The sequence below is a fragment of the Mytilus trossulus genome, chromosome 6, assembly GCF_036588685.1.
Source record: "Mytilus trossulus isolate FHL-02 chromosome 6, PNRI_Mtr1.1.1.hap1, whole genome shotgun sequence".
Lineage (NCBI taxonomy): Eukaryota > Metazoa > Mollusca > Bivalvia > Mytilida > Mytilidae > Mytilus > Mytilus trossulus.
The window spans coordinates 89,275,605-89,302,976 of NC_086378.1; the positions used below are offsets into that span (position 1 = coordinate 89,275,605).

Genomic DNA, 27,372 nt, shown 5'->3' on the forward strand with positions numbered 1-27,372 from the left:
ACACGTGCAATGCATGGAGGTCCGCAATTATAACGAAATATCAACCAATATTATTTCGGGTTTAGGCAATGTTTTTTGGGGGATAAAGGGAAGCTACTGCATATTTCCCGCCTAAATGGATGAAAGTGAAACTAAAGGTTGACAAACATGTCCCAAACCAAATCAACATTGAATTTAGTAGTAGCAGCTTGTAAAAGTAGAGGCATAGGTAAAAATGGACAACTCCCATGGAGAATAAGGTATATATATGCATGATATGAGACAATTCTCCACAAGAGAAAATGTATACTAATTAAATATATGACTGACAATAAAATATATTTGATTTTTTTTTATATTCATGTGTATATACATGTCTTTGACTACATGTAGTATTTAAACATGGTATATGATATGCAGACAGCTCTTTCACAAGCAAAAAACCCTTACTGACAAATATAAAGGTGTACACTATACACATGATACAGGTACAGCACATATTTTACGGTAGTCCAAATAATGAGGACATCCTGAAAGTCTATTTTAATTTTTTTCTGTGAAGCCTTCTTATGACACGTCATAGGAAAATAAAAATAAAAAGGTCTTCAAGATGTCATAAATATTTGGACTACTGCTTTGTATTAATTCTACTGTAACCTTAGGTAGCATTTTGAGATTAACACATTTCATGAGTGGTACAACTCCAGACACACATTTAGCAAACTATTAGATCAACCAACCACAAATTGAAATCTTACTCATTTGTATCCATGCTTAAATGCTTAACATGCTTGAGAATAGTGAGCAGTTTAATGGAACTTCTAAGGCAAAAGTGAATGTGAATTGATCAATACATAAAGAAATTTAATCATATAAATGGTTTTGGTTGTGTCATAATTGAATTGTTAATTTAAATTTTGACAGAAAGCCATGATCAATACTTTCTAGATTGATATACAATGTATATGATAAAAAAAAAGTGATAGCATTGGTACCTGCATTTTTAGCATGTTCAGTATGAAATTGGATCCCTGTCAGTAAATACATCTCAGTAGTTAGTCTCTGAAGTAACAACAAAAAAACATGATCACAGAATTTAAAGTTAACAGATAATTCCACATGTTTTATACAACAACAGAATTGTAGTTAAATTGAGCAAGACTACACATGTACATCATTTTTAACCTTAAACATGACTCATCATGCTCTGTTGTAAAGTCTGCTTACTAGATGTATAGTAAAGCGCGCCACTCGATTGTAACGTCACTATAGTTGACGTACTTCCTTTAGCTTTCATTACATTATCAAACTAGCAAGACATCTGTTATTTTACTTCATGCCATTGTACGAAATCTTACCCACTATACGCAATCCTGGTCACGGTACCAATATTGCATATAGTGGATAATATGCTCACTGCACAAATGTTTGTTTGACTTTCTCATTTTTTTTCAGGAAAGATATAGACTTTTTCAAAAAGATTACTATGGAAACAAAGGACCCAGGTAAACATACCAAGTTTCTGGTCACTTTCATGTTTATATGTATTGCATCACTATGAGTAAGAATATCATTTTGTGCTGTAAACATTTTCTGAAAAGCTTTTTCTATGTTTTCCAACACAACAGTCAAGAGGAAGAACATCTATTTACTGTAAATTCAAACATTATTGGTTTATATTATTGCGAAAAAAGCCACAAGGGTTCAAAACACAATGATTTAAACTTCTTTTAAAAATAATTTACATGAAATAAACAGGAGTTTTCTCAAAATGGTAAAAATTAAAATCGCATTGAAGGAGGCCCAAGGGTATAAAAAAATCAGCAAAAAATTAAACATTTGTATTTTCATTACAAATTTAATTTATTACCTTATTAGCTATTAATTTATAATATGGTACAAAAATCACCCAGACAAATCGATATGGATTGGCCACAGATGACTTTCAAAATATTTATATCATTGAAAAAGCTCCACATGATCTCTCTTTGGTGCAAAAATGTCATTTTTTTACGTTTAATTTGAAATATCTTTTTTACCTCATTGGTGACATATATTTTTTATTACTGTTTTCAAACATGCTGTGCATAAACTAAATAATTGTAAAATTATATGATTTCTATAATTTAGTTCTTTTTTTTATTTCGATATAACCAATATTTCTGCTATTAGTTTAATAGTAAAAAAGGTCATTAACAAAAATGCATGCTTCTTTTGCAGGCATATTGTGAACTTAAATGAACGGTGACCCCATATTTTTATTTTTATTTCTATTATAAGATAAAGTTTAATCATAGAAAAAAAAAGCAAAATCCTATATAAGAAAAAAAAGTTAATTTAGGCCTGTGAGTCCCCTTCAGACTTAGAAATGACAAAATCGCAATAATAAATAAATGCACACAATAATTTCTGAATTTTACAGTATAACAAGAAGTGAGTTCCCTTCGGTTTATCTTAAATCTGTACAGATTCAGATATAAGATAGACTGCTCAAGATAGTTTGAACATGTTTCAAACTTAATATTGTCTAAGAATATCACTTGATAAGGGAAAGTTTTGACAAAAGATTTACTCTCCTGCATGACAAAAAACAGGTTTCAGTTATCATGATTATGGCTGCAAATGAAATATTCATCATAAAAAAGTTTTGTATCATTATATTGAGGATGCAGATGCACTAGCTATAAGTTGGTTGACCGTTATGGAATAACCATTTCACAAATGATATCAGATAGGTTCCTTACATTGTAACTACAATCCCCTTCCCTTTCATGAATGTGACCTACTGAATTAGACTATTTACCGAATTTGTTTTCACATAAGCAACACGACAGGTGCCACATGTGGAGCAGGTTCTGCTCACCCTTCCGGGGCACCTGAGATCACCCTTAGTTTTTGGTGAGGTTCGTGTTGTTTATTCTTTAGTTCTCTATGTTGTGTCATGTGTACTATTGTTTGTCTGTTTGTGTTTTTCATTTTTAGCCATGGCGTTGTCAGTTTATTTTCGATTTATGAGTTTGACTGTCCCTGGTATCTTTTGTCCCTCTTCTATAACATGTATACCTAGATATAGGAAGATATACCTAGTCTTTTCAGTTTGTCAACAATTTTTTAAAATGCAAAAATGCAAAAAGCATTGAAGTTCCAACAAAAAAGATTTTTTTTTACCCATTTTAGAAGAAACCATAATGAAAAGAGAGAAACTGTGAACAGCAGATATGTTCAGCAATGTAAGATGAACATGTAAATTAATTGAGATGTGCATTATTCATGTTATTAGCTTTTGGTTAAAATTTGTGAATGAACTTAGGGAAAACATAAATATTGAGAAATATCTTATTATGAAATTATAGAAATTACCTGTTGCAACTTGTTTTCCAATGTCAAAAAATATTTTTGTGATATAAGAAAAAAATTATCGTTATCCTTTGTTGAAAATAAAGAATGAAACATATTTATCAGTGCTCAGGATTAAAAAAAATTTGGTAAATATACAGAATATAATTTTTTCTCTCGATTATTTTAATATGTATAAACCAATGCTTTTCAGATTTCAAAATTGAGGTAAATTTTCACTCTGCTTTTCAGGATTTATGGACCTAGATGTTTAAAAATTTATAGGAATCCAGATATTAATGTATTACACAATCTCTTACTTTTTACTTACTAATATTTTTTTTTTCAGATATAAATGTTGCCAGCTGAAGGCTAGAATTTTGTAGTGCACATTATTGAACACAAATATCAAGTGTAGTAGTTTGACTGAAGAATGAATCTTGAATTTGAATCCTATTATTTTTGCAGACAAGAAGAATGTTGTGATCATGGGAAGGAAGACATGGTTTTCTATACCAGAAAAGTTCAGGCCACTTCCTAAAAGAATCAATATAGTACTTAGCAGAGAAATGAAGTAAATACTAACAAATATCACCTTACTTTTGTAAAATTTACACTTCATTGTAACTGTTTATTGCAAATTTCCAGTATACCAATTTTGTATATTCTTCTTATCAATTTTCATAGATACTGTATGTACTAGGGTAGACAAATGTAATGGACTCTTGCTAATATAAGACTTTTTAAGTTGTTAAATTTTTATGAATACATAGGAAAAATAAGAAGATATCAAGTGGGGAATAAAATCATGTCAAAATAAAAATTATCAAAGTTCAAATGAAGTGGATGTTGGTCATGTATGTTAGACAACACAATGGCAAAATATACCAAAATGAGAAACAATAACCTCAAAACATTATAATTTATACAGAACACTGGTGACTGCACACAAATGAAATATACACATACATGTACTAGCAAACTGTTACCAACATTTGGCATCATTAAGTATATCATGCAGCCAAGACATTTTGAATTTCATTTTTCCCATCAAGCTCTACTGAACCACCGTTTAATAGATGAATAACTTAATAGCTAAATTTACTATGCATTACATAGGAATGTGTACTAACTGTATTGGATTGGGACATGCTCAACCATTGTCAACAGAATAAATGAAACAATAATGTTATATTTTCGTTTGAGTAAAATTAAGAATGGAAATGGGGAATGTGTCAAAGAGACAACAACCCAACCGTAGAAAAAAAAAACAGTAGAAGGTCACCAACAGGTCTTCAATGTAGCGAGAAATTCCCACACCTGGAGGCGTCGTTCAGCTGGCCCCTAAACAAATATATACCAGTTCAGTGATAAGGAACGCCATACTAATTTCCAAATTGTACACAAGAAACTAAAATTAAAATAATACAAGACTTACAGAGGCTCCTGACTTGGGACAGGCGCAAAAATGCGGCGGGGTTAAACATATTTGTGAGATCTCAACCCTACCCCTATACCTCTAGCCAATGTAGATAAGTTAACGCATAACAATACGCAAATTAAAATTCAATTCAAGAGAAGTCAGAGTCTGATGTCAGAAGATGTAACCAAAGAAAATAAACAAAATGACAACATTACATAAATAACAACAGACTACTAGCAGTTAACTGACAAGCGACCATGTGACATTAGAAGTTAGCAACAGTTTTCATAGTACAGCCTATAACTACAAAAAAAACTATACAGTATAGCAAGCTATAAAAGGCCCACAAAATTGAAAAACTAATTCAAAAATTCAAATATCTAGAAATATTCAACTAGTGACCTCAGTCTCCTGACAACAGTATAAGTTCACTTATGCACCATGGTTTCACAATGTGTTTTTTGGTCACTCATTGGCTTGTATATTGCAATTCTTGAATTATAATTATTGTCAACCTTATATCACAGAGAAGCTCCACCTGGTGTGTACATAGCCAGAAGTTTTGAAGAAGCTATCACCATGGTGAACAAAGACTTGTCAGACAAAGTAGAATCTATATATATCATTGGTGGCAGTTCTATATATAAGGTTAGTATATATACACATTTTTGGCTGATATAATTGGTTATTTGGTATCAACCATTTGGTTATAATCATAGCAATTAGTTAATGTTTGTGTTAACTATAAACCATATACTTATGTAATGTGCTGTAAGCACTGTTTGAAATGTATTTTGTTTAATGTTAACATAATATATACAGGAAGATGTGGTGTGAGTGCCAATGAGACAACTCTCCATCCAAACAACAATTTAAAAAAAGGTAAACCATTATAGGTCAATGTATGGCCTTCAACACAGAGCCGCGGCTCACACCGAACAACAAGCTATAAAGGGCCCCAGAATTACTAGTGTAAAACCATTCAAACGGGAAAACCAACAGTTTAATCTATATAAAAAAGGAACTGTTCAAGCATTATTTTTGTCTCACCTTGACGGAGTCAAAAAGCGAGACATAGGTATGCTGTTTCCGGCGTCGGCGACAGCGATGGTGTCAACAATGTATTAGTTTGTGATTAGCTCAGTTTTATTGGGAACCACTAGTGGTATGTCAATGATAATTGGTATGCAGATGTATTACCATTGCCACATCTCATTGCCATGGAGATTATTTGGCTCCGCCCCCTCAGTCATGGTCTATTGACTTTGAATGGTTTTCTTACTGTACATGTATTAGTTTGTGATTAGGTCAGTTTATGGAGATCCACTTGTGGTACGTCAATGATAATTGGTATGCAGATGTATTACCATTGCCACATCTCTTGCCATGGAGATTTGTTGGCTCCGCCTTCCAGTCATGGTCTATTGACTTTGAATGGTTTGCTTACTTTACATGTATTAGTTTGTGATTAGGTCAGTTTATGGAGATCCACTTGTGGTACGTCAATGATAATTGGCATGCAGATGTATTACCATTGCCACATCTCATTGCCATGGAGATTATTTGGCTCCGCCCCCTCAGTCATGGGCTTTTGACTTTGATTGGTTTGCTTACATTACATGTATTAGTTTGTGATTAAAATTACAAAAAGGCGAGACATATCTCTGTGATAACAGTTTATTACATTAATTGCCATCCTTGACCTTTGGTCAACACAATCAACTACAAGCATAGTATTGATAGTATTGATATTTTATTTCTCAATTTAAAGCTTCTAGTCATAAAATTGTACAGAGTACATTGGCAAAAGAATAAATTGTACTGGATAATGACCTGATGTTAATATTTTCCCTTGTTGTGCAAATTTAACATATTCAGTAGACACTTGAAAGTTTTAAAAAATGTCAAAAATTCTTTCATCAGACGTAGTTTGAATTTAAGGCCTAAATTAGCCCTTATATGATTTTATTCTTTGGTAAGACAAATTTGTATGAAAGAAAAAGGACAAATGTTTGCAATGAAATTTAGAATAAATATTTTCATCTTGTGGAAATTTAAAAAGTGTCTTAAAAATTTCCAATGTTGATCTTTTCAGGCAGCAATGGATTCAGACTATAATATAAGAATATTTCTGACCAAGATTTTAGCAGATTATGATTGTGATACATTCCTTCCACAGTTTGATGAGAACCTTTACAAGATTATAGAAAAGTGAGTCAATTAAGATTTATAATTGGTGAAGGATTTTTTTAAGTTTGTATATGGGATGATAACTTCTACATGACTGGCAGTGGGGTCTTCCTTTTGTATTGGTGCCTTTAGAAAACTATTCCTGATAACCATTAAAACAATTGAAAGAAATTCACCATTTCAGAATCTAGTGCATTCTGGGTAATATTTTTAAAAGCGTACATTAAAACGTTTTATAGGTTTAGAATAGAAAATATTCAATGGAGTAATGTTTTCATTTTGGTGTACAAACAATGAGATTACCCATAATCCTTTAAATTCTGAAAAAGCAATTAGTCACAAAGCTTCCTTGTGTGGTATTACTACAGTTATTATGTAGGTGATAATTCAGCATCCAACATAACCAAGAGTCAGCATGCTAGTTAACAGCAATATCATCTTTGATATACCATTTAACCTTTATAACACTTGGAATAAATTAGTCTGCTAGAAATAATTATTTTGTTTATATAACTTGGAACATGTATCTTATCAAAATAACTAACTATATAAAAAAAAAGATGTGGTATGATTGCCTTGCCAACTGAAGACTACTGAACTCTCCACAAGAGAACAAATGACACAGAAATTTACAACTTTAGGTCACCATAAGGTCTTCAACAATGAGCAAATCTCATACTGCATAGTTAGCTTTAAAAGGCCCAGAAATGACAATGTAACACAATCCAAAAGAGAAAACTAGCGGCCTAATTTATGTACAAAAAATGAAAAACAAATATGTAACAAATAAACAAACAACAACCACTGATGTACAGGCTCCTGACTTGGGACAGACACATATATACAAAATGTGGTTAAGTTAAACATGTTAGCGGGATCCCAACTCTCCCCTTACCTGGGACAGTGATGAAACTGTACAACATAAGAATTTATATCATTCAATGAAAAAGTTAGAATGCATAGTTAACATGGTAAATGATGCAAGATCCTTGATATCTAGCTTGAATCTCATACAAATAATTTTTTAAGGAGGTTAGTATCAGTATGTCGACAACAAATGTCATCAAAATTCAGATCCAAATACTGTAAATTCAGAAGTTATTGCATGCATTTATTATTGCGATTTTGTCATATTAGACTTAAATGCGATTTTTAAATTTTACTATTTTGAGAAAAATCCTGTTAAATTCATATAAAATATTTCAAAATGCAAGTTTAAATTATTGCGTTTACAACTTAGTTGCATTTTTCGCAATAATAAAAACCTCACATTAATTCCTCATAACTTGCCATCGGAATGTTGTATGTATAAACAAAATGTATATATCTTTTTGCTCTTATTTCAGTTATGAAGGAGTCCCAACGGGAACACAGACTGAAAAGGATATTGACTTTATTTTTGAAGTTTATGAAAAGGTCAGCTAATTAAAACTATCTTCCATTCCTGTTGTTCATATTCATATATTCATTTCCACTTCATTGCACTGTATGTTGTTTAGATTTTCCACTCCAAGGTGTTGCTATTATAGAACTATTATAGGACTGTTCATAACATTTAGCCATCTTTAGATATGAATATTGTATGTTGTTTATGATAAAGTTCAATTTTTGTTATCATTGTTTGCCTTTTCATTTTATTTACGTGCACCAAATATCATTCCTTTACCTATAAATTGAAAATTGAAAACACTTATTGCTGATGGTTATCAAAGCCTCTGTCTCTCTCAATATGTCATATGCTTTATTGTGTTTCTTTGTTACTTATGGAATGGCTCTGTACCTCCCATCATTGTGTTTTTGTGCCATGGTAAATGTTTGTTTATATATATTTGTTTGTTTTATAGAGATTAAGATAATAACATAATGTTGACAAGTGAGAGATTTAGGTAGCTATAAAACCAGGTTTAAACCACCATTTACTACATAAGAAAATGCCAGTACCAAGTCATACTTATCATGAATATATTAAAGAGTAGAGAATGGAAATGGGGAATGTTTCAAAAAGAAGATAAACCAAACAAAGGGCAGAAAACAGCCCAAGGCCACCAATTGTTCTGTATAGCAGAGAGAAAATCCTGCAACATCAGGTGCAATTCAGTCTGCCCCTACACAATAAGCCTAATGTATATTTTTTTAGGAAAATGGACCGAAATTTAAAAACTGACCAAAATTTAAAAATACACATAACTAACAAAGGCTTTGTAAGTATGCAGAAATGATTTTTAGGGATAGTGATCCGGCAGCGGCTGCCATGGCCGCAGTGGTAGCAAACTTCTTAAAAGCTTTATATTTTAGAAGGTGGAAGACCTGAATGTATCGTACTTTGTTTATAGATGCCTCATGTTATGAAGTTTCCGTCAGTCACATGTCAAATGTCATTGACCTCATTTTCATGGTGATTTATTGGTTTAAGAAAAATGTCGAGAACAAAGTAATAGGATAACTATATTTGGTATGTGCATACCTTGCAAGGTCCCCATGCCCGTCACCTGACCTCGACCTCATTTCATGGTGATTTATTTGTTTAAGAAAACTGTTGAGAACATAACCTGTACCAGTAAAAATACAAGTGGGGAATTTTTCATGACTTTATGTTGCACCAAGTCAGGAAAATGACAGTTGTTATCTTCTAGTTTGTTTGCTTTTTGTTGCACTTCATTGTTTCTGATGTATTTTTTTTTTTTACAGTTGATGAGTTTCCCTTGGTTTTAGTTTGTAACCCAGATTTGATTTTCCTCAATCAATTTATGACTTACAAACAGCGGTATACTACTGATGTCTTCATTTAACTTATAAAGTACATGTGATTCCTTTTCTGTTAAGGCAGCAACCATTTGATTTTCTGGGGGGGGGGGGCTATGGTTTTTTTTCTGTGCAAACTTTTTTTTTCGCCTTCGGCGACAAACCGAAAACATTTTTTTTCTTTCAATTTTAGCATTACATATAGTGGCAGCTGAGGGTGAAACAAACAATTTTTTGTCTCAGGGACCAAAACAAATTATTTTTTTCACCAAAACCTGGAAACAAACTTTTTTTTCTAAAAAAAAAACATAGCCCCCCTCAGAAAATCAAATGGTTGCTGCCTTAGAAGATTGTAAAATTTTACACTTCAAACTTAATGTAATTAGATAAAATATTAAGTTGCAATTTAAATGGAGTTATAATACAAATTTAGTGACCCATCCTTTGCTCTATCAAGCTCATCTAACTACTAAGTAATTGCTCATCATTCTTAAAATCATCCAGCTACGTAACTTACAAACAATTCATTAGTGCTAGTATGTTTATGTCATTGTGTGTATATTGTGACTCTATACACCACAGTGCAGACATTTTTTTATTTCACAATACTCTGTTCTTCAATTATTATTTCATTGGCCTTTAAGTTCGTCAATCTCAGATTTTAGGATTGGTCAGAATTTTAAATATTGTCATACACTTTGACAATATTTCTGTCTATAAATTGTAGAAAGCATGCAACGCAATTTTAAACAGATACTACCAACATTCGTAAAGTAATTATACCCTAGCTCCAAAAGAGGGTGATCTACAGGATAATATGTCCCTTGATTCTGTCCATCCCTTGAAGTTTTGGAAATAAATTTCTCATGACATACAAATTAGAACTTCCAGAAATTTGGTATCATGCTTCATGTGAGCATGCTATGTAGTGCAATGCATTTTCACATGAATAGTTCAGCAACTTCCTGTTAACTGGATACATAAACTCATATATACCAGGATTAAATTTTTGAATTTGCACCAGATGTGCTTTTTGCCTATAATAGTTATCAAAGGTACCAGGTTGATAAGTTATTCTCCAGATGCGTGTTCTTCTCCAAAAGACTTGTCAATGACCCTCAGATCAAAATAGTTATGCAGCCAAACAAGTACAAAGTTGAAGAGCATTGAGGACCCAAAAGTCCAAAAAGTTGTGCCAAATACGGCTAAGGTAATTTATACCTCGGATGAGAAAATCCCTAGTATTTCGAAAAAAATCACACTTGAAATAGAGATTTATAAAAAAAAAAATGACCATAAAATTGATATTCATGTCAACAACAAAGAACTGACTACTGGGCTGGTGATACCCTCGGGGTAGATACGTCCACCAGCAGTGGTATCTACCCAGTTGTGGTAATAATTGTCAAAGGTACCAGGCAGATAATTTATTAAGCCAGACTCGTGTTTCGTCTCTATAAGACTCATCAGTGACACTCAGATCAAAATTGTTATAAATAGCTAGCTAAACATCTCACTTGTATGACAGTCGCACAGAAGTCCGTTATATTGACACCAGTGTGTAAACAAAACAAACAGACATAATAGGCATCCTCATGTAGTTTTAGTTTATTCAAACACAAAACTCCCCTAAACAATGGTGCACAAAGTCTTTCTTTCATATTTTTGTTTAGTTGATTTTATGTCAATGAATACGTTACCATCACAAAAATCTGAGTACATCCACCGGCACAAGTCTGACAGGCTGAAAACCTCAAATAAAAATATCATCCAATGAGAAGATGGATGACCAAGCAGTGCCGGTATACTCATGCCTTTATATCATCCATTTAATTTCGCCTGCGCATCGAGACATACATGTTACAACTTACAGAGAAGACTTAGAAGTGTTACTTATTTGCAATAGTGAATATTGTAGGTATCCCCATACCCTTGTTTATTTGACATTTTTTTTTATCAAATATTGTTGTTTATAAGTGCTTAACTTCATACTTCTTTAATTTTTATGGAGTTTGATGCTCCCAGTCCTTACCAGGCCATTACAGGTAGTGATGTTTATATAGACGGTTCGTAACCCTTTCATGTTACCACAACAACGGTAAGGCAGGGAACCCCTCCTAATAGTAGTCAACTAACCGACATTTTTACCTTTGAGACTTCTAAGACTGGTCAACAGACCCTCAATGCAGGTTTAGTCGGTTATCATGGAGGTGTCCCCACCATTACCACTGTTACGCATACTTTTTCTAGGCCAGTTGACACCACAGGATCAATTTCATCTTACCCTGCTACCTCTATGGGTTTAAACTTACCTGGTTTAGAGCACCAGCGTCTTATTGTGGCTTCACTTTACCCGCTTCGGCTAGTAATGCCATGTCTTGGTCTAGACCTCCTTGGTCTCAGGGTTATACTTATTCAGGCTTTCCTGGTCAGGGGTTTCCTGGTCAAGGTTTTCCTAATCAGATTTTTCCAAGTCAGGTTGCTGGTCAGCCCTTTCCTGGTTGTTGGCCTTATTGTGGACCAATACCAGTTATTGTTCCTCAGAGTGATACATCTAATCTGTCAGTTCCTGCTCCTCCTTTAGCAGTGTCTAGTAGTTGTAGTAGTATATCTGCACCTGCTGCTCTGCTTACCTCTTCTGTTAGGCATCAGTGTAATCAGATAGCTGACTCTGGCCCCTCCTTAGATGGGTTCAAGAGTATTCTGAACGATTTTCGCCAGTTTGTTTCTTTTGAATTGATGTCTTTCTCCAACCACCTGGGTACACTAGAGAACAATGCCAATAAGTAAAATTCTCAAGTGATTTCACTCCGTCCAGATCATGATAGTGGCCCCAGGCAGTCAAGAAGAAGGTTTTACTTCTGATGAAGAAGAGGAGAATTCAGTTCAGGTCCCTCAAAATGTTTCTCAGCCTACTGTTCCTGTGTCTATATATATTACAGATGTAATTGGTCAATCTTCTACCAATTCGGTTTATACAATAATGAAAGATGTCAACAAGGTGCCATTTCAGTCTCCACCCAGACACAAGAAACTAACCTCTACTCTCGAGGCTTCATGTGGTCTGTCCGTAGACGATAATAAGTCGCATACTAGTTTCCCACAATCTAACCATATGTCTAACTCCCTACAGATCATCAATGATGGGATTGTGGCTAATGAGTTCCAATTTTCCGAAGTTAGTGGTTTTGGGCTTGCCTCATTCACTGAGCAACTCCGCTCTAAAGACTATGACATTTTTGACTCTAACTTGGATAAACTGGTACCCAAGTGTGACAAGGTTTTTTCATCTACAATTGCTTCCAAACCTGCCAATGGACTGCGTCTATCTCAGTCTGGTCCAAAACGGAGAACCTTCTTAGGAACGCATGTAGTGTTTTAGGCACTGCTAAACACTTTTTATGAGTTCTTAAAGACTCTTCTCTTCCACCAGACGTCAAACCTTTTATATTACAGTTAGACAAGGCTTTGGGTTCCTCCCAATTGTTGATAATGGGTTCCATCGCCAACTGCAATTTATCTTAAAGATCTGAAATTTTGGATAAGGCAAAGTTGTCAGATAATCTTCATGATGCTTTAATCAAGTCTCCATTGGATGCGAAGATTTTCGGATTACAGAGGTACAGAAGCATCGCAATCAAACCCCAGCCACAGTGAAGGTAAATGTATCTCTTTCTGGAAATAATTCTAAACGAGGTAGTTATTCTTCCGCTGGAGGCTCATCTTAAAATTCTCAAGAGAAGACGAGGAAAATTACGAACGAAGGAGGTAATAAACCTAAGAAATCTTCAATCCCTAGGTCTAAACCTAACACTTTTAAGAGAGGTGGCAAGAGGGCCAATCCCTCTTCATATGAAGTTACCACCTCGTACGTTACTGTCAGAACCCAATCCAGAGATGTACTACAAAACTCCTCTTCCTCAATTGCCAGTAGGGGGCGGTTAACTCATTTTCTAAAAATATAGATAAGTATTACCTCAGATTCTGTCAGTAATTCGAGTGGGATTGACTCTTCAATTCAACGAGCAACCACCTCTTTTTCCTGCTACAATTCTTTGTCCAATACTAGTACTCAAGATCCACAGAAGTTTTTTTTATAAAGAGGACAGTGTAGGAAGTCCCTGTATCTTCAATAGATCTAGGTTTCTATTCTCGTCTCTTCCTTGTATCGAAGGAGACAGGAGGAATGAGACCAATCATCGATTTGTCTATCCTCAATTCTTACATGACTATTCCCCATTTCAAAATGGAGACCAATCGTTCAATAAGAGCTTCTATTTTCCCAGGTATGTAGAGAATATCCCTGGATCTGACGGACGCTTATTTTCATGTTCCAGTTTGCCATTCATACCGTAAATTCCTTTGGTTTGTTTGGAACAAAAGGGTTTATCAATTCAGAGCTCTCCCTTTTGATCTGTCAACTGCACCACTAGCCTAAGTTACCAAACTCATGCAGGTAGCAATTGCTTACCTTCATTTACAGCTATGCAGATTCATTCTTACCTTGACGACTCACTGATCAAGGAACTTTCTCCCTAGAAACTCTACTCAATACCGATGCAGTCATCAAATTGCTGCTTTCTCTGGGGTTTCTCATCTCTTTGGAAAAGTCAGAACTCATTCCGTCTCAGGACTTTATTTTCTTAGGCGAACATTATCTTACTCATCAGTGCATAGTTCGACCTTCTCAGGAAAAGTTTCAGAATCTTTGTTAAAAAATTCATCTGTTTTTATCTCAAAAAACAGTTACTGCTTGCTAGTTTTCACAACGGCTAGGTCTCTTGAAATCACTAGCGGATGTTGTTCCACATTGTCGCCTTCACATTCAACCTCTTCAATTTTAACCACATCAACATTGGCTCACAGGATTGGGAATTTTCAGTTCCAATTATTCATCAGGAATTGTTTCCTCATTTCGTTTGGTGGACTTCTCAAGCAAACGTTTTGAGAGACCAACTTCTGTCCTCTCCAGTTCCAAATCAGACTCTGTTCACAGATGCCTCCAACCGCGGTTGGGGAGCTTATCTGGAAGATCTTACAGTGTCAGGAGTGTGGACTCAAGATATTTTGAAGGAACACATCAACATACTAGAAATGAAGGCAGTTCTTCTTGCACTGTCTCATTGTCAGTCCCTTCTTCAGAACAAATCTCTGGTTCTAGCAACTGACAACACCACTGTGGTGGATTATTTGCGAAACCAAGGGAGAACTCATTGTTACGAGCTGTATCTTTTAGCAAGAGAAATCCTCCTTCTTTGCAATCACTTTCATCTACAGATTGTAGTTCGTCATGTCCAAGGGAACCTCAATGTGTTAGCAGATGTTCAAGAACACTTACCCGAGTCAATACATAGTGGGAACTTCTATCAGTATTTCAGACAATAACACTTCATTGGGGGTCTCCTCATGTAGACCTGTTTGCAACAAGCCTCATCTATAAAGTTCAAGTGTTCATGTCTCCTGTGCCAGATCCGAAAGCTTATGCAGTAGACTGCATGACCTTGGACGGGAGGTTCGCTTACGCCTTCCCTCCGTTTAGATTTCTGTCACAAGTTCTTCGGATGATCTCAGCAGAGCGAGGGTTGTTCATTCTTATTGCTCCAGCTTGGCCCAAACAAGCTTGGTTTCTAGATCTTCTTCATCTGTCTTGTGCTCGTCCACTGGTTCTACCAGTACGACACAATCTTCTGTCCCAGTTCAAGGGCAAGATTCTTCATCCAAATCAAGAGACGCTACATCTGTTCGCGTGGCCTATTTCAGGGATAGCTTCAAGGAGAGACGTTTTTTTTCTGAATGCGCAGCCAGACATCTCTCCAGTGCAGTTAGAGATTCCACTAACATTGTCTATGATGCCAAGTAGACTATCTTCAGTAGTTGGTGTAGTGAGAAGGAAATTGATCCTTTTCAAATTTCTGAACAACAACTAGCAGACTTTCTGATTCACCGTTTTGAAGTGAAAGGATTATCTCCCTCTACTATTAAAGGCCAAAGATCACCTATTTCTATGACGGTTCAACTGTCTAGAGGTCCAGACTTTGGTAAAAATAAATTCATTTCTTTTTTAGTAAAGAATTTCACTCTTGAACGCCCTAGACAGAGTTTTAATACCGTCTTTGAATTTGAGTTGTTTTATCAGCTTTAAAACCCCTTTGCTGAAAAGGATGAAAGTGTTGATGTCTTCTTGCCTTGGCCTCGGCCTCTGGTAGAAGAAGTGAAATTCATGCTTTTTCCACTGCTGATTACTGCCTTCGTTTTAATAGGTATAAGTCATCTGTTACCCTATTAAACCTCCTCAAATTCCAGGTTATTTATTCCTAATAACAAAGGAAAACAAGATTTGTCTTCTAAAACCCTTTCAACTTGGATCTGTAAAACTATTGAATTAGCCTACAGTTTTTCTTATGAAGAACTTCTGAATAGTATGCATGTTAAAGCCCATGATGTTAGAGCTATTTCTACCTCCTGGGGCCTTTTTATTAATGATTCTTTAGAGGAAGTCTTATAGTCTTATATTCACTTATAGGTTCTTTGCATCGGAACTAAACACATTTATTTCTAAAAAGCAGTTGTTGGCATGACACGGGTTATGTTCTTCTCATTTATTTTAAGATAGTCTGATACTAAACCCCTTACGAGAGGGATTGTGCCTGATATTGATATGATGAAGACATACCCTTTCAATCAGTTTAATTGAGGTCTGGAGCTGGCCTGTCAGTTAACTGCTAGTAGTTTGTTGTTATTTAAGCCTCGGTCACACCTTAACGGATAGCTCGAACGGACGCCTAACGGATAACTTTTTTTCAATCCGTTCATGTCCGTTAAACGTCCGTTCTTATCCGTTAGGCGTCCGTCCATATCCGTTGCATGTCCGTTAAGCGTCCGTTTTATCCGTTGACGTCAGTTCTGTCAGGTGGAAAACTTTGAGCATGTTCAAAACTTTGAACGGACGTCCAACGGATAAACTGTCCGTTGAACGTCCGTTAGGCGTCCGTTTTGTATCCGTTACGTGTCCATTATGCATCCGTTACGTGTCCATTATGCATCCGTTGGAGATCCGGTAGACCAATTCACCAACGGACGTCTACCGGACGCCTAACGGATAAAACGGATCTTAAACGGACATTAACGGAAGGATAACGGATGCCTACCGGATGTAAAACGGACAAATGCCAATTGAAATTTCGCATGGTTTATTGCCTAAAAGTTTTAAATGGTTTATTGCCTTTAATAATCAGATTATTTTGTTCATCCGTTTTATCCGTTACGCTTCCGTTAGGTGTCCGTTTCATCCGGTACTCGTCCGTTGGATGTACGTTCGACGTCAGTTTTGTCCGGTACGTATCCGTTTCACGTACGTTCAATGTCCGTTGTGTGTCCGTTAGTCATTCGTTACATGTCCGTTAGTAAACCAACGGACTCTCAACCGATAAAAATTTTGTCAACGTATAACTTTTTTTTTATCCGTTAGGCGTCCGTTCGAGCTATCCGGCAAGGTGTGACCGAGGCTTTATGTATTATTGTCATTTTATTTATTTTCTTTTGTTACATCTTATGACATCGGACTCGGACTTCTCTTGAACTGAATTTTAATGTGCGTATTGTTATGCGTTTTCTTTTCTAAATTGGCTAGAGGTATAGGGAGAGGGTTTGAGATCTCATCATCATGTTTAATCCAGCCGCAATTTTGCGCCTGTTTCAAGTCAGGAGCCTGTGGCCTTTGTTAGTCTTGTATGTTTTTAATTTAAGTTTCTTGTGTATAATTCGGAGTTTAGTATGACGTCCATTATCACTGTACTAGTATACATATTTTTTAGGGGCCAACTGAAGGACACCTACGGGTTCGGGAATTCTCGCTACATTGAAGACCCTTCGGTGGCCTTCGGCTGTTGTCTGCTCTATGTCGAGTTGTTGTCGCTTTGACACATTCACCATTTCCTTTCTCAGTTTTATTATCTGCAGGTTTCTGGAGAACTGAAAACTCTTTCATTTCTCAGTATCTACAGTCTTTAGCTACTCAAGCTCAGAGTTTGTAGTATTCAGAACTTTTAGTTTCCCGACAAAGAGTTGTTTTCCTTCTGCATTTTCTGGTTCAGGGGATTCAGCTTTGTGATAGATTTTACTCAGAATTTATGATGGTAACGTTTTTATTGATATAAAATTGTACATTTTTAAAGTAAAATGAGATTTTTTTTAATTAATACTTACCATCATAAATTAAAGGTCACTCCCAACCTCCCCTTCATCCCCTGGTTTGTTTTTTTCCTACGGCGTCTTGCTTATTATAGGAAATTAAATGCATGGTTAAACGAGCACTGCTTGGCCATCCCTCTTCTCATTTGATGATATTTTTATTTGGGATTTTCCACCTGTCAGACTTGCACAGATGGATGTACACAGAATTTATGATGGTAAGTATTTATTTAATAAAATCTCATTTTACTTTAAAAATGTACAATTTCCTTCCCAGTCCATACTAGAAATATCATTGAGTGATTCTACTAACATTTAAATGAATATGATCAGAAATAAAATGCATGTTTTTTTCCCTTAGAATATAAACCAGATGTGTGAATTTGATATCATGGCGGCAATGTGTAGCAACAGAGGAATTGGAATGAACAATAAACTTCCTTGGCCATGCATAGAGTGAGTGTATGTTTACCTGTTTTGTCGGCATGTCTTATACGTAGTCACATGGAATTAGCTGAATGCAATATCTTTTCTCTACACTTTTTCATAGCATTTTGACTTTCATTCAATAATAGTGGTTTCTTTTTAAAAGCGAGTAAAACAAAATTGCAGTTTGAAGTCCTTATTAATTTGATCTACTGCACTCACGTTGAAAGTAGATGTTACAGATTAAGAACCTCTTTCCCAAAAAAACTTTCTAGAAATAATTGAAGAAGTTCAATGGATATAAAAAGAGACTTTTGAATGAGGAATAGCTACGAGACAAAGAAAGAAATAAACCATATTGCTTTTGTTTAATCATTAATGAAAGAGAAATAGTGAGGTAAAAATTCGCTTTTAGCAGCTAGTTTGATTCATTTTGGTCAAAATAAGCACCGGATTTCAGTGTCTATAAAATGTACACTTTACAATCTTATAGTCATGATACCTTATAAATGTAGTATTTGAGATACAGACGTGACTATGAAAACATAGCCTTGATCAATGATCAATGCAATGAGGTCAGGTAAATTCTATCTCTCAAATATGTCGACCTTGCAAGGATCATATATCAAATAAAGTTATCCTATTACACATACATACATAAGCAAAATATTCACATGACAAAATATTTCTTATAGCCAATATTAAACCATGAAAATTGGGCATATATATATTATTAAAATATAAAAAAGAAGATGTGGTATGATTGTGAATAGGAAAACTTTCCACAAGAGACAAATGACACAAAATATAACATCCATAGGTCACGTGGCAGACTATACACCCAGGTCTTCTATTTCCTGATAAACAAGGCTTGAACATGTTGAAACAGATAGCTAATGCCAATGATGTCACCAGATTTAGACACCCTATCATGTCTTACATTTTCAAGGAAGAAAATTTCTGTTAACAGTGCTTGGATTTAATAGAGAAACTTTCTATTTATACAAAACCTGAATCTTTATTCAGTGTAAAAATTTAGGAAAAGCAATAAAAAGTGAGCATGTACTGCTTTGTTAAAATCAAAATTGAGAATGGAAATGGGGAATGTGTCAAAGAGACAACAACCCGACCATAGAAAACACAACAGCAGGAGGTCACCAACAGGTCTTCAATGTAGCGAGAAATTCCCGCACTCGGAGGCGTCCTTCAGTATTGTACAGTATAATACTTCCAAGAAAATGATAAGGATATTGTCTGTGTTCCTTAGACTTCATTTTACTGTTCAATTACACAAAAAAACTATACTATCACTTGAACCTTTAGTTGTTGTGAGTAGTAGGACTTCCTTTTGTATATATGTATATTCATTCCAATGTGGGGTATACATGTGTATCAGTGTTCTACTGATCTACATCAATTCACAGTTCAGTCATCAACTTTATGTAAACAGGACAATGATTGTTTCCCATATATAAGTAATAAGTCAATCGTATAAGGTATAATAAAATTGAGAATGGAAATGGGGAATGTGTCAAAGAGACAACAACCCGACCAAATAAAAAAACAACAGCAGAAGGTATAATGCATATTTCATGTATTTATTTTTCCAGACAAGATTCGTCTAAATTTTGAAAAAAAGGTGAAATATTCTAAAGGGATATACTCTAAACCAAATGTCGCAGACAAACTGACGAAAAGACAAACAGTCTACAAAATAAACATATTATATATTGAAAACCGAGCTAGACGAACCCAGCGAAAAAACCTGAACCTACAAAACTCATTATTGTTAAGTTTTCGTGATCATTGGGTCCGTTTCAAGTAATTTTAACTAAAACGTCAGTTATATTTGGTGTCGTGACCTTCTGTCATGTTTCGTGTGACCTTAGACTTATTTCAATGATCTTTTGATTATGTTACTTTTGTGTAATACATGTAGTTGGAACTTGATTTAAAATACTCTTCCAGCATAATTTCAATCATAATCAGTAAAGCTGGCGAGACATTTCAAATGTGCACTCTGTTTCTGTTCAGTTGTAAAGGAGGTCGATATAACAAGATAATTGTTGACACTAAATGCTTGTATTCTTTTTATGTCTTTCAGCTTTTGATTTTGCCATTTGATTAGGGATTTAACGTTTTTAGCTCACCTGGCCCAAAGGGCCAAGTGAGCTTATGCCATCACTTGGCGGCCGTCGTCGTTAATTATTTCAAGAATCTTCTCCTCTGAATCTACTAGGCCAAATAATTCCAAACTTTTACCGAATGTTCCTTCGGGTATCTAGATTATAAATTGTATCCGAAGTTTTGATCTATCAACAAACATGGTCGCCATTGCTAAAAATAGAAATTTAGGGGTCAAATGCAGTTCATGGCTTATATCTCAAAAACGAAAGCATTTAGAGCAAATCTGACAGGGGGGTAAAAATGTTCATTAGGTCAAGATCTATCAGCCCTGAAATTTTCAGATGAATCAAACAACCCATTGTTGGTTTGCTGCCACTTTATTGGTAATTTTAAGGAAATTTTGCAGTTTTTGGTCATTATCTTGAATATTATTATAGATAAGGATAAACTGTAAACAGCAAAAATGATCAGCAAAGTAAGATCTACAAATAAGTTAATATGAGCAAAATTGTCAATTGACCCCTTAAGGGGTTATTGTCCTTTAATGACGATTTTTCACAATTTGTTCATCATATTTGCCAACTTTAAAAAATCTTCTCCTCTAAAACTTCTCAACCAAATTCAACCAAACTTCAACTGAATGATCAGTAGGGTGTATAAAATAAAGTTTGTGTTTTATTTTCCATTTCGTCAAAAAACATGGCCGTCATGGCTAAAAATAGAACACAGGGTAAAATGCAGTTTTTGGCTTATATCTCAAAAACTCCAGCATTTAGAGCAAATAAGACAAGAAGTTAAAGTATTAGGTCAAGGTCTACCTGTCCTGAAATTTTCAGCCGAATTGGGTAAATGTTTTTTCAGGTATAATGCCCCTGAATTGATGATTTTAGAGAAATTTTGCAGTTTTTGGTTATTATCTTAAATAGTATTATAGATACAGATAAACTGTTAATAGCAAAAATGTTAAGCAAAGTAAGATCTACAAATAAGTCGAATTGACCAAAATTGTCAATTGACCCATTAAGGAGTTATTGCCCTTTAAAGACTTTTTTCACAATTTGTTCATCATGTTGACTTACTTTAAAAAATCTTCTCCTTTGAAACTGCTGTATCAATTTCAGCCAAACTTAGGCTAAATGAGATTCAAAGTATCTTGTAAAAAATTTATATTTTATTTCCTTGTATGTCAAGAAACATAGCTCCTATGGCTTAAATAGAACATAGGAGAAAATGATTATTTTTTTTTTGCTTTTGAAGAAAATAGGACGATTCAAAGATCTTTAAAAATAAATTGAAAAGCCAAAATAATCATTGATGAGAGATTTAACAAAAAAATTAAGGTGAGCGATTCAGGCTCTTGAGATCCTCTTGTTAGTTTTCATGAGAGTTCGGTATTTTTGTTATTCTTACTTTTCATTGTCTCCGGAGGAGCTTGTTGACCTAGATTTGTGAGAAGTGTTTAATGCTTGTTGTTTGTAAGATAATATATAAAATGCTGAAGATTCCACAGAGCTGGTTATGTAAATGCCTACTATGTTAAACTTGAAGCTGATTACTTTCGAGTAGTATTGCCAAAGTAAAACGGCAACATTGAATAGTTGTTTAATTTAAATAATTCGATTAGGAACAGAGAAATCAATAAAACGGAGGAAAACTGAGGAAATCCAATAAACTAAAAAAAAAAATCCAAAAAGAGTGAGACCCGATGCTCATCTTGTTATGCTTTGCAAGGACGTATGTTAGTTAAACGTCCTTGTGCATGAATAACCCGCCATTGTAATTTTCACACAATATAAATATCAGAGTCTGGAATAGGACACATGCAAACGGTATAATAACAAATCATAATACCATATTCCTTCATTTGTCATATGATGAACAATTGGTTGAAATACTATTTTCAGGAAAGACTACAAATATTTTACGCAGAAATGTAGTCCAACCATTAAAGGTAAGATATTCGGACAAAATGAGAACTATTACATCCTGTTGGTTGATGCAGATAATTCAGATAATTGATTTATTGCATGATTGATGTGTAACGATGTACACCATCATTAATAAAAACATACCTTGCAGCAGAAAGTTTGAAGTTTGATTGAAGTAGTGTCTTTTGTATTAACGACATTTTTCGCTTTTCTTTATTTCAAAGATCGTCAGAAATTACTGTGTCGGACGTTTGATTGATATTAATAGTTATCAAAGGTACCAGGATTATAAGATATTGTCTTACTGAAAATGCTGATCTAAATTCAAGCTGGTGATCCTGACATTAGGTTCTGAAGCCAATGAGTTACGTGTTAAATAATGTTATAGAATACTGCTTGATAGATTTTACTGTTAAGCATCCATAATGCTAAAACTCTTTTGGTGATGATCTTAAACTAAAACTGTATATTACGTTGAATCTTGTCGAAAACACATGTAAACATCTTAAAAGTTGTCGTACAGATTGTAGAAAAACGATGAAATATTGATGCTGTCATTGTCATGCATCCATGATTTCTGTGTCGGATGCAGAACCAAGTTTTATAAGAGGCCACTGCGGAACACATTCTAAGTTGCAGGCATTACGCAATGTTTGCTGATGTCTTTTACATTAATTTGTTACAAATTAAATCAATACGATTAATTGTTTCATCCCCATAGAATGGTTTTGGTTTTTGGATGATTTGATTCTCATTATGGCTGCGGTCACAAACCGTATAGTTTCAAACAGATTTTCATTCAAAATACGTGAGCCAAATTTTAAACTTCCATCAGTTTCAAATGAAACCAAACAGTCTATCACAAGCTAAGAATGCTCACTTTTCTTTTGTTTTAATGTTTTTACGTAGATGATGATAACTAAACAAATGTTAGCATGCTGTAATCTGCTTATATGCTCAATCGTAAATTGCATAAAAGCACTCATTGACAAATTTCATTTGTAACATTTTACAGGAAATCACACAGTTGTAATAAAAGGGCGAATGACATGGGAAAGCACCATAGGTTGGGAACGGACATACCCTGGCTATCTGAACGTCATTATTTCTCAGTCAAAAAGGTGAGGAAGTATGAACCTTCGGCTTGTTCAAGGTTAAATATAATACAATGCAATTTCCAAAATAGAGAAAACCCTTTTGATTATAGATAATTTTTCAATTTCAAATACCTTTCGAGTACACCAGATTTCCTATACTGACCCTTTAACTAAATAATTTGATTAAGCATTTGAAAATGTTGGGAATTGTGTTTCTACATATCTGTTATAAAACGAACGGTTTAATAAAAACATGTGAAGAAAAAACAATTGGATTTACACAGCTAAACAGTGCTGTTTCATTTCCAGTACATGTCACAGGACATTACTAACTTTTACGATTGATTGTGCCTCAAAATTGGCAAAATAAGATCAGTTAATTTCAGGAGGATAAAAATGAAAGCAAAGTTTATTTGAAGGGATACAATGAAACGAGTATAAATGTGGACTCTGGTTAGCTTTTAAGTATCGATTGATACAGGGACTGAGAGATACCTGGATATAGCTTCTTTTTTTTCATTCAACAGGGATCAATTAGAATCCGATGAGTTTGTAAATAAAGTAACAGACAACTTAGAAACAGCCTTGATATATGCAAATAAATTAAAACGAGAAGGAAAATGTGAACGAGTATGGGTGTTAGGTGGTCAAAAAGTATATGATGTAAGTATAAACTTCGACAATTAGGCATATATTACCTTAGTAGTACTTGACACAACTTGTTGGAATTTTTTATCCTCAATGCTTTCAACTTTGCACTTGTTTGGCTTTATAAATATTTTGATATGAGCGTCACTGATGAGTCTTGTGTAGACGAAACTCTGAATTATAATCCTGGTACCTTTGATAACTTTTAGTGTTTTTGGGGATCAAAATGTACAGGATGAAAGTATAAACATTGACAATTGAGTGCTTTTCTGGAACCTGGAACGCTCAAATCAAATAAGAAGCTATATAAGGTTCACATATTATACATTTTGTTTCTTAATTAATATTAATAACTGTTGATATAAATGTCCTTTGTTTTTTATGATTCTTTGTTTACTCCTTGGTTTTGATTGTTATTGTCTTTCAGTAAAAGATGAAGGACTCTTTTTAACTTTTATCTTTATATTAATCAATTTATAACTCTGCACAGTTTTTTTTAACCTTTTCATTTTGGTGTGTAAATGAAGGCAACATACTTGATTTCAAGGTCAATGTCTAATGTGTCATTTATTATTTTAGGATGCAATACACCACCCATGTTGTACGAAAATATACCTTACAGAAATATACAAGGAATTCCCAAGTGATACATTCTTTCCTCCAATACCAAGCTGTTTCAAGGAAACTGGGTATGTTTTTGAGGTTTTACATTTGCAGAATATATCATATGTGCATAACAAATGCTTTGGAAATGAGGACACAAAGTGGTTGAGTCAGAACAAGTGCTTTGGAAATGAGGATACAGAGTGGTTTAATCAGAACAATTATAAACGGAACTCTGTCTACATACATCATTAGTTAACATTTTAAAAATGTAAAAAGTAAAATCACAAAAATACCGATGATTCAATGAATTAATAACACATGAGTTGACTTGCATTGCCAATTCTGATTTAAAGACTCATTTGGTCAAGTTGAAAATATTCCTCCAAAAGAGGGGCGAAAAATACCAGAGGAACAATCAAACTCATAATCGAAAATGAACTGACAGCGATCGTTCACATGACCTAAGGGCATACGATACAGTTACAGGGAAGATGATGACGTTGCTAACGTAATTTGTTATTTTCGCGACGTCAAACTGTGACATATCGAGAAAAGATGCATTTTTCGACTGATTTTTATCATTCAAACTGATTTAATTTGAAAACGAGTTCATGGACCCCTATTTTTCAAAACGGCATTTTATTTCATTTTGCAGGGAGATTATGTGACTCAAATTTTATAAAACTGTAAATAGAGGGTTTTTTTTAATTTTGATAAACACGCAGTAAAAAATGACGTTTTTCCTCAAATCATGAACATTTAACAAATATGAGTTATTTCTGAATAAAAAAATGCATATTTTTTTAGGATATTTATAAAATACAGCAATTACCGAGTATTTAACTAAAAACAATTTGTGTTTATCTTATATAACAAAAAAGTTATGTCTTTCTTTCGAAAAAGAAATTACGGCCACAATCTGAATTTCGAGCAAATATACAAAATTTCGACCTCATTTTACCCAAAAAGTAGCACATGAAGGTATATTTTTTATTACATATTTGATTTAATCAGGTAAAAAATAGCCTATATGCAAATTTTTATAAACTTGTAAATACAGAATCAAAACTGTATCGTATGCCCTTAATGCAGTATTAGCGTTAGGGACAGTTATATTGAATGATTCTGGGTGAAATAAGGCACAGGTTATGAAAAAAAACGTGACTATTTCTCCTGGTTACTCACATAAATTTTCTAACTATGCTTTTAATGTTTTTATAAATATTTTCGCCTACTAGTATCTTTATATTTATGAAATTTATGTTACAGGGAGGCAGGAGTTGACCCAGACATACAGGAAGATAATGAAGTACAATTCCAGTTTAAAGTGTTCACACGAACAGAATGATTTATCATTTACTTTTAATATTGTCTGTAACGTTTTTCGTTTATTACACGCATCGCTGCGTGTTATGATCATGATATAATTAGATTCCTTATTCTCATTACCGTTATAAAGTAATTCCTTACAATCTATGTATATCGCCTTTAATCAGAGTGTTCTTTTTAAATGTCAAATCAATCATGTTAAGCAACTGGTGCCCCGTTGTTTTGTGTATACAGGTGCCTCGGTTGACCTCCGATTCAGTCCGGGCTCTTGTAGTATAGCTACTGTAGAATATTTCTTTGTTCAGAGATATTTAACCATATTGTAATCAGGTTACTAGAGTAGTATAAAAGTAAGAGAGAAATAGCTGAGAGACGAGATACGATATACGAGGAGGAGAGACGATTTTCTGTACGAGAGGTGCGTACGTAGGAGATTTATGATTATGTCACTGTATTGTTGAGCCTGCAGTTTAGATGTTGTAAACTTGTATTACGGTAATGTGTACTTTGGATTTTGCATAATATAGTATTGAGCTTTTAATCGCCTTTGTGTTAATGTTAACTTGCAAGACTTCGTTCAGACTACACCAGGATCCATTTATTTATTTTTGTGACCAGGATTCCTTAATCACACTACCAGAGATTTTTAGGGTAACCCTGTCAAAGAGAATACTTGGCATTTGTCGTCCGTTGACGTGTGAAACGTAGACATCAAACAACAAAGCACAAACACAAGAATACACATTAGAGTTTAAGTCCTCATACTTAAACTACTTTTTCGTCACATGTCTTTTGATAAACTTAATTTATCGAAATGCTCACCTGGTTCTTTAACATTGGTACCTTTAATGTTATTGTATGTTTAGTCGTTTTACATGTGCAATAAAACAAATACGTCTTACACAGTTCTTTTTAATTTCTGAATCACACAGGTCCACGGTCAACTTTACATTATAATAGAATTAACTTGTTCTTGGCTTCGACATTAACTTTTTCGACAATATATTTGTTTAATTTGGTGTTCCATTTGGTACTTATTGTACATCACTATTTGCCGACTTGCTTTTATACTAATTTGAAACACGCATTATGCAAAAGCATCTTGCAAAAATTAAAATAACAAATATCGAATTCCGAGGAAAATTCAAAACGGAATGTCCGTAATCAAATGGCAAAATCAAAAGCTCAGACACCTCAAACAAATGGATATCAATTGTCACGTCCTGAATTGGTACAGGCATTTTCGTATGTAGAAACTGGTGGAGTAAACCTGCTTTAAAGTTAGCTAACCCTATCACTTGTATGTCAGTCGCATAACATTCCATTATATTGACAACGATGTGTGATTAAA

At 34.2% G+C, this 27,372-nt stretch overlaps 1 protein-coding gene across 1 annotated transcript; it reads left to right on the forward strand.

Annotated features, from left to right (window-relative positions):
• Positions 1 to 18: 18 nt before the first annotated feature.
• LOC134722186 (bifunctional dihydrofolate reductase-thymidylate synthase-like) lies at positions 19 to 26,896 on the forward strand. The gene is made up of 12 exons (XM_063585769.1): positions 19 to 239; positions 1,435 to 1,484; positions 3,784 to 3,889; positions 5,266 to 5,386; positions 6,834 to 6,949; positions 8,275 to 8,344; positions 18,222 to 18,316; positions 22,318 to 22,364; positions 23,357 to 23,462; positions 23,966 to 24,101; positions 24,666 to 24,775; positions 25,962 to 26,896. The coding sequence occupies exons 1-12, from the start codon at positions 148 to 150 to the stop codon at positions 26,038 to 26,040; spliced, it is 1,128 nt and encodes a 375-aa protein (XP_063441839.1). The 5' UTR covers positions 19 to 147; the 3' UTR covers positions 26,041 to 26,896.
• Positions 26,897 to 27,372: the final 476 nt, after the last annotated feature.

Bases quoted from the DNA above. Each gene is read 5' to 3' on its own strand.
- LOC134722186 (XM_063585769.1), top strand. From the start codon at position 148: ATGTCCCAAACCAAATCAACATTGAATTTAGTAGTAGCAGCTTGTAAA. The intron at 3,890-5,265 runs GTAAATACTAAC...CTTATATCACAG, and splicing joins GTACTTAGCAGAGAAATGAA to AGAAGCTCCACCTGGTGTGT. The intron at 6,950-8,274 runs GTGAGTCAATTA...CTCTTATTTCAG, and splicing joins CTTTACAAGATTATAGAAAA to TTATGAAGGAGTCCCAACGG.